General features: G+C 43.7%; 1 protein-coding gene across 1 annotated transcript; it reads right to left on the reverse strand.

The window, feature by feature from the left end:
- Positions 1 to 994: 994 nt before the first annotated feature.
- Positions 995 to 7,339, reverse strand: P2RY1 (purinergic receptor P2Y1). The gene is made up of 2 exons (XM_030844608.2): positions 5,505 to 7,339; positions 995 to 3,359 (listed from the first exon to the last, which is right to left on the reverse strand). Exon 1 carries the CDS (start codon positions 6,662 to 6,664, stop codon positions 5,543 to 5,545), a length of 1,122 nt encoding a protein of 373 aa, XP_030700468.1. The 5' UTR covers positions 6,665 to 7,339; the 3' UTR covers positions 995 to 3,359; positions 5,505 to 5,542.
- Positions 7,340 to 8,452: the final 1,113 nt, after the last annotated feature.

Genomic DNA, 8,452 nt, shown 5'->3' on the forward strand with positions numbered 1-8,452 from the left:
TAAAGTAAAAAAGAGAATTTAAACACAGTATATTTACTTGTGGATAGAGAAGTTTCTCTGACTATAATCCCAAAGTGATTTTGAAAATCACAGGGTGCCCAAAGCGTTATGGTAAATTCTTCTTAAGTCAGAAAGATAATTATCTGTATAATTTCTGTGTATGCACTAAACAAACTTACACACACACACACACATATACATAGCCACAAAACTCTGCCAAAGCTGATGTTAGTAAGTGAGGACTCCTGAGTGGTGAAGTCTGGATAGTATAGTCAATTAAGGAGTTAAAACTGAGTGACAGTATCTTAGGGGCTGCAAGAGATTTGCATTTTTCTACCCACAGGATTCTGTGATAGGGCACCTGTCTCAGCAGACAACCAAAAAATCCAGTGCAGGACCATAGTGCACTTACCTTCCCCACTAAGGAAAAAAAGTAATGCTTTAAGCATGTGTCCATTCCAGGTACAGCTTTTCACTGCATAGCAACATATATATGTGTGCATATGTGTGTGTGTGTGTGTGTCTATCAATATATAAACTTGAGAGAAGTAGGCAATGTAGGCTAATAGATAAACAGAAACCACAAAGGATTATTAGAATCACTACCTCCATGGATTAAAAAATTAGAGGAGGCATTACATTATATTAGATTACAGCTAACATTTTAAACACAGAACACTAGTATGAGAAATATGTATTAAGATTGTGTTCCATATTTTCCTCAAAGAATTAAATCAAGTTCCTATTAATATTTAAATATCAAATAATGATGATCTTATCAGTTACCTTGCACCAGGATTCTTTCTTTAACACTTCACTTCTTACAGTCCAGGCTACATGTTAAGAGATGCCTGCGCTGATTCAATATATCCTAGTATTAGTAGGATACTAGTAAGTAGTATTGCCAATATTTGCCAGCTGGTATAATGGTACATGTCAAAATTTGGGGAAACTTGTAAGTATTAGTACTATAATAACATAGAAGCCACCAGACCACATTTCATAGTTTTATTGAGACTTTTTCAGTTTTAACTGTCTATGGTAGGTACAATTCTAATGACCATGATTATATCAAAGCTCTGCTGTTATTACCAACAGCAGATACGAAGTTGGCTGCCATGCCATGGACACACACACACACACACACACACACACACACACACACACATTCCAAGCTGTACACTCCTGCATGCAAACTTATAGGAAATATACATTCCTTTAAAACACAATTATGCACAATTAGTCTGGAATCTGTTAAGCTACCATTGATTTCGATAAACCTGAGAAAGCTCAAAATGTCAAGTAACACTGTTTCCATACTGCTCATTCAATGGCACTATTAATCACAAAGAAATCTAGTTCAATTATCTATATTAAAATTACAGATATTATAAAAATAAACATTTTAGCAAAAGCACTAAAACATACTAGAATTCAAATTCACAATTTTTGATATGTAACATATATTCCCCTTCATATTAATTTGTAATGATGTGTATAATACAATGTACAACAGAACTAAAAAACTGAAACAGGATTCAGCAGCTAAATAATATACAGTTATTACTGTAAAAATTGGAATTAAAGTTATCAAATGAACAAAGAAAACAATAAAATTACTAGCAGTGTTGAACTTGCTGGTAGTGTGTTACTTAGAAACTCCATCTCACAGAAATTAAGATTATACTATTTCACCTTGAAACACAAAATAAAAATTGAAGCGGAACTGAGCACAGTAACTGATTACATCAGCTGCCTCTTTCTCTCCCCATCTCCCTAAAGTATTTCCTCAAACTCTAATGTTGTATCTGTAATGCCCATCTCACCATACTTCTAAAACGTAAGAGATCTCCTTTGAATTTAGGACAAGGCTTTTGCATTTGGAAATGGGAAGCTCTGACTGTATTTGGGGACACAATTCCAAATGTATTAAAAAGACAATATAAACTTTTCTACAATAGTATATAAAATGTAGACAGTACAGACCCAGTCTGGCTAAGATATTTTGTATTTACTATCGATTGGCACCAAACTGTGTCTATGTAGAAAGAACCCTAAATAAAAAGAAAAACGTGCAAAAGCATTTGTAGAGAAGATGAATCACTTGTATCACAAAACAGATTTTCGTATTTTAGATAAAAGAAATCTGAAGACCTAAACATTTCAAGATACTGATATTTGGAAAGCATCATAATATACAGTAACTCTCATTTTTTATGCATCATATATTATGTAAAATACACCAGTGTGACATATTAATATTATACATTGTAATAAATATAATTCACCTCAGTATGTTGGAACTTTCAAGAAAGTTCTTCAGTCTGTACAATGGGAGGGCTGTGAGCTTCATCAATAAATACTATTATGATAGTTACAATTTGACCAGCAAAGTTAAAGCTTCACTATATCTCTAACTAATTACAAATCTTTATTGTCACTAGTCCAATTCCAGCTGCTACAAGCTGACAGTGCTATAAGCACTGACATCTCTTGTATCCAAAGGCAATGTAGTGCACTGCCCTGAGGAGACTGAGAAAACCTACAGGTCATATCCATATCACAGTCGGTGAACTTTGTATGAATTTTCAGTCAAGGACTGGAATTGAACAGTCCTGGAAAATACAGTAGCAGACTTCATGCACCTCTGGCTTTACCACATCCCCTAAGGCCCCAACAGATGGATGTCATCTAACCCTTTTAATCCACGGAGAGTGGGCTTGCCAGGGTCAAGAGTTCCACAACTGGCCAAGTGGCAGTGTCACCATTTTAACTCCAAATCCTACTCTCATGCTGTATCTCTTCTTGGTCTGTGTTTTTAGCATTTCAGTGCAAACACTGATGCAAACAAGTGCAAACATTGTTTGCAAACAGGTGCAAACATTGATGTTCAAAGAGTCAAAGATGCCAACTGATGAGCCATAAAACGCCTTGAGCTTGGCATTCAAACAGTTTTGTAGTGTGAAATTTAGTTAACTGCTAAGTTCTGTAATTTTGACTCTTTTATCAAAATGCCAGTAGATTTCTGCCTTTACTCTTAAAATACCTACTCTTATCATATATCATGAATCAGATCTTCAGCCAATAGATCACCATTAGCAGACTCGTCCCAGAGACCAATTTGTGCCTGGAAGGGGTTGGAGAGATCATTCTTGTCACTATTAGGCAGGCATCTGCATGTCATCATTGTCTACCATGTGATGTATGAAGCTAAAGAAGAAACACTCTGGAAGAAGCATGCCAAGGAGTAAAATAGCACTTCTAGTCACTGTTCACCTCCACACTGGACCAAAAGAAAGTTCTCTGGAAGCTGAAACAACGTACTTAACACATACTGTAAACCAGCCTGGGCATCAGACCTAAAAGGAAGAACACTAAAGTAAATGGTGAGGGAATATTATAGAAATGTGTACCATTAGCCTTCGAGTTTAAGGATGATACGGGCTTTGACATTTCCATTTTGGACAATTTAGTGATATTAATTGTGTCTCACTGAACATGATATTTGACAGGGGTAACACACTCATGACATATCTTAGTCTTTTTCTTTTAGGATTCCACAACAGACAACACTGCAGGGCCCTAACCAAATGAGAACCTAGTTAACCCTTCTCTTTTCTCAAAATGGGGAGGTGTAGGTAGGACATCTAGAAGGTTTCTTCTTGACTTGGTTTCTATAATTCTGTGCTTTAAGACTGAACCTGTGAAAAAGCAGCACTCTTTAGGATGGCTAAACACAGCTTTTCTTCATTGATCTTAGTGGCTGGAGCAAGTCTAGGAAGAAACTTTAGGGCTCACAAATCTGCAGTCCACTGAGGTCCTGCAAGAACTGAAGCCCAGCTCTGACTTCCCTGTCACCAGGTCCCACAGGGCGCTAGGGTTCTCACCTTGAGGCACAGCCCCAAACTGCTCTACATATAAAGTGCTTTCAAACAAGTTACCCCACCATCAGCTGCAGACTCTGATATTGGCTTTGTTGGGGGTACCTTCACCATTAAAAATTCCTTTGACACTGGATTTATTTATTTGGTGTTGGAAATTGTCACCTCACCTCATTATTCGGCATTATATCGAATTTGACCATTTCAAAGGCTAGAAATGCCACAATTCAATATTCACTGAAAATCGTTATTAAAGTTATTGAAGTATTTTACAGATTTGTCATTACTGCCCAGCAGAGGGAAAATATAAAAGAAAACACTGTCTGGTTAAACTATTGCTAGTCTGATTAGTAGTTTCTATACCTTACTCTTTAGTGCTGTGGTACTTCAAGTACTTGAATTTAATTCCTCATATTTCCCTTTCCCATATGTCTGGAGTTTTTTCCTTCAAATATGAGGCTGTAAGATCCAGTGAAGCATCACAGCATTTCATTCTACCAACACAACCCATACACATTCTTCCTTCTTCTTTTTATATTGCATTTAATGTTTTCCAGCATTTGGAAGGAGCAAAAGCAAAACAAAACAAAAAAAAGGGCCTTTACACCATAATTAATTTAAACTAAAGTCCTTATTCTAAAAATGTCTTCTCCCCACTCCCAGTTGCCTCATACGTTCGAGAATATGTTTGCCGGCTATGCATTATGGATGACTGTCAGCCGCTCTCCCGCCTGCCCAACATCCCTCAACTCGCTAACAGTTATTCAACCTTGGTCTGTAATTTATCTGTGATTTTGAAAACTGTTTTTACAGATGGAAGTGAGCATTTGTACTGGAACACAAACACACTCCTAGGGCACTGCACAGCAGTGGTGCAAGTAAATGCTCTTTGTCACAGGAAGTCTAACAGAGTTTGTGGTGTTTACAAAGGAAAGTATATGCACTTTGATTATTTTGAAGGCATTTTACCTGTCAGATAATATATACAGGATTCCACCACCAAACATTTAGCACCCAACGCAGAGTGAGCAGTTTTCTAGAAATCACTGGGAGATAATCACTTTTGAGACTTGTCAATTCATTGACTTGATTTTTCTATTCAATTCTCCAAAGTAATTCAGCCAGCCATTACCTATGCTTACAGGACCAAGAAACACCCAGCTGCAATCTGTTCATCTGCTACCGAGTGAACCGAGTTTAGTATTCTGCTGTACTACAGTAATTTGAGGATGTGAAGTTTCAATTTGTTCCCACCTCAGATTATTAAAAACAATAAAGACTAGATGAATCACAAACTCAAGTTTCAGGTGGTCAGTTTTCTTGGAGAAGTTATTAATATCCAAATAGCTCCAGTACTCATGTAAACTTGAAACAGAAGAGCTTGCAAATTTTAAAGGCAGAAGAGAAAGTAAATATTTAAGGATAGTATTATTTTATGTTACATACTTCTGGTGAGAAAGAAGGAAGTCCTTGAAAGCAAACCCAAACAAGCTAAGTGTGGGTGTAGGCATTTCCACTTCTATTTCTTTTTTTTAAACTCACTGCTTTCTTGGTTTGAATTTTCTCTAATCTTACTAGAAACTTAAAGGGGAAAAAAGCACTTGGCTCTATTAAGCATCCTACCATGTTACAAAAGTGGGTGTTGGGGGATTCTTGCGTCTTCACAAGCTTGTATCTCCGTTCTGCTTGAACTCGGATAAAATATTGAGAGTCATGTCTTCACTCTTGGACTGCAAATTTGCCTCACTTCTTCTGGAAGCTTTCCTGGTGGCTCGGGAGAGTCTCCTTCTGAAGGTATCTCCTGCCAAGAAATAGAGAATGGGGTCCACACAACTGTTGAGACTTGCTAGACCTCTTGTCACCTGATACGTGGCATAAACCCTGTCATTGAAAGCACACATTTCTGGGGTCTGAAAATCCAGCCGGGCCCTCAAATTCATTGTTTTCATCACGTGGAAAGGGATGTAAGACACAGCAAAAACAGTCAGTACAATAATCACCAGGTAAATAGATTTCCTCCTCAGAGGCGAATTGTCCAGGTCTTTGTAAATCAAAGCTCTCACAATTAATCCGTAACAGCCCAAAATCAGCACCAAAGGGACACAGAACATGGCCACAGTCGTGCACATGCTGTAGATGAAATAACTTCGCAGGTACTCGTCTGAGGTGGTGTCATAGCAGGTGATGGTTTTGTTTTTCCGGATCCCGGTGCCGGAATAGAAGAGGATGGGGGAGATCCCCACCACCACGATGAGCCACACCAGCACGCTGATATAGACTGCGTTCTTCTTCTTCAGCCTGCCCAGGGACTTGAGCGGGTACACCACACCGCTGTACCGGTGCGCGCTGATGCAGGTCAGGAACAAGATGCTGCCATAGAGATTCACATGGAAGATGAACCTCTGCAGCTTGCACATGGCATCCCCGAAGATCCAGTCGGTCTTATTGAAGTAGTAGAAGATGAGCGCCGGCAGAGTCAGCACGTACAAGAAGTCCGCCAAGGCCAAGTTGAACATGTACACGGAGATGCCGCTCCACGGCTTCATGTGGAAGACGAACATCCAGATGGCCACGCTGTTGCCCAGGAAGCCGACAATGAACACCAAGATGTAGACAGCTGGCAGGTAGTAGAACTGGAAGCCTGTCTTGGTCAGCGCGCATTTGAACGGAGAGGCGACGGCGGCGGTGGAGGCCACTGTGCTGTTCCCCCAGGGCGAGCCCGGGCCGGCCAGGAAGGCAGCGTCCGTCCCATTGGGGACCGCCGGCCACAGCACCTCGGTCATTCTCTCCTCCCCGACTTAGGCGGCGGCTCCAAGGGGCGAGCGGCGGCAAGAGGGCGGCGGCGAGGGGCGCAGCGAGCATCGGAAAGGCGGGCGAGCAGACGGGAGGGGGCGCCGGGGAACTCTGCGGGAGGGGTCAAGCAGGGGCTCGCCCACGCCGGCTCCGGCCCCGCGTTCGCCGCGGGCCATGAAATCTGCCCCGGGCCGCGACCGAACCGGGCTGGCCGGAGGACCAGCAACTTCCCGGTGAGGCTGGCAGCGCCGAGGTGACACAACAGGGCGCTACGGACACCGCCGCCGCCAACTTTCGGACTGCGCTTTCCCGAGGGACCGCGGGTTCGCGCCGGAGAGCGCGCCGGGGGCTCAGTGAGGTCGAGCCAAACTCGCTGAGATGGGGAGGGCGCGCCCCAACCTCCTTCCCCCAAAGATCAACTTCGTTTGGGCATCTTCCTGCGCCCTACCTTGCAAGCCAGCAGCTCGGCTCTAGGGCCCGCGCCGCCGCCTCCGCGCCCCCGGCTCTCAGCGTCTGGGGGCCATCGGAGCGCGCGTGGTCGCAGACTCGTGTGCTTCTGGATCGCGTCCGGCTCGCCGTCTGTGTTAGCTCGCAGGCTCTTCTAGAGACCTGCTTGAGTGCAGGCGGCGGGAGGGCGAGCCGGGCTCCCCGCGAGGATGGGCGGAGTTTGGGCACCCGGGCGAGTCCGCGCTCCTCCGGGAGGCGAGGGGCGTGCCTGCGCGAAGTTCGCCCGGGGCCGGAGGCGGCTTCTGGGAGAGCCGGTCTTCACCAGAGTCGGCGGTCAGGGCGCGCTCGGTCAGGGTCAGGGGTAGGGCTGGCTGCTGGAGAGCGATTGGTCCGAGAGCGCTCCGTGGCTCTTCCGCCAGCTATCTCGGCAGAGTGATGTTGCTGACACACAGGAAACCCCTCTGACCGCTCAGAGCCTTCTGCCTACAACCCTGGAGCGGACCGGAATGAGACTCAAGTCTCTAGGGCCCTCAAGAACCACGCCAGGTGTTTGCACGTTCCAAGCAGCCTGTAGTCCCCCTGTAGTCCCCAACTGGGAAAGCCCTGGCGTTGCAGTGCTCCGCGCTTCACCAGAGACCGGATTCCTGGCACTTGCAGGAACCTGCTGCTCCCAGAAAGCTTTCAAAGGAGGGAGGGTGGGGAGGGAAATGGGGAGAGTCTCTTTCTGTCCTTCTAGTCTGCCTTTCCGCTTTTATTTCAATATGGTTTCTCTTAATTAACCAAATGCTAATAAACCGACGTCAATTGGTAACATCAACGTGAAAATTTCTAAAAGGGCTTTGTAAAAGTATTAGTAGTTGATACTTGACGTTGCTTCAGCACAATTTGTTACCTACCACTTACAGACAACGCAGGGTGCCCAAATCCTCCTGTCCAGTACATTTAATTAAAGATCAAAGTCTGCAATAAAAAATAAATAAAAACATATTGTTCAGGAAATAACGAATATTAAATATAAATTTATATAGATAGATGTAAAGACAATTTCAACTCCAAAGTGATTAAGGTGTGCTTTGGGGGTTTTATTACCAATCCTATTTCTTTAGGTTAAAGTGATTAGTCACAGGGCTTCTCTGGTGGCGCAGTGGTTGAGAGTCCGCCTGCCGATGCAGCGGATACGGGTTCGTGCCCCGGCCCGGGAAGATCCCACATGCCGCGGAGCGGCTGGGCCCGTGAGCCATGGCTGCTGAGCCTGCGCGTCGTCCGGAACCTGTGCTCCGCAACGGGAGAGGCCACAACAGTGAGAGGCCCGCATACCGCAAAAAAAAAAA

The sequence above is a fragment of the Globicephala melas genome, chromosome 4 (genome assembly GCF_963455315.2).
Source record: "Globicephala melas chromosome 4, mGloMel1.2, whole genome shotgun sequence".
NCBI lineage: Eukaryota > Metazoa > Chordata > Mammalia > Artiodactyla > Delphinidae > Globicephala > Globicephala melas.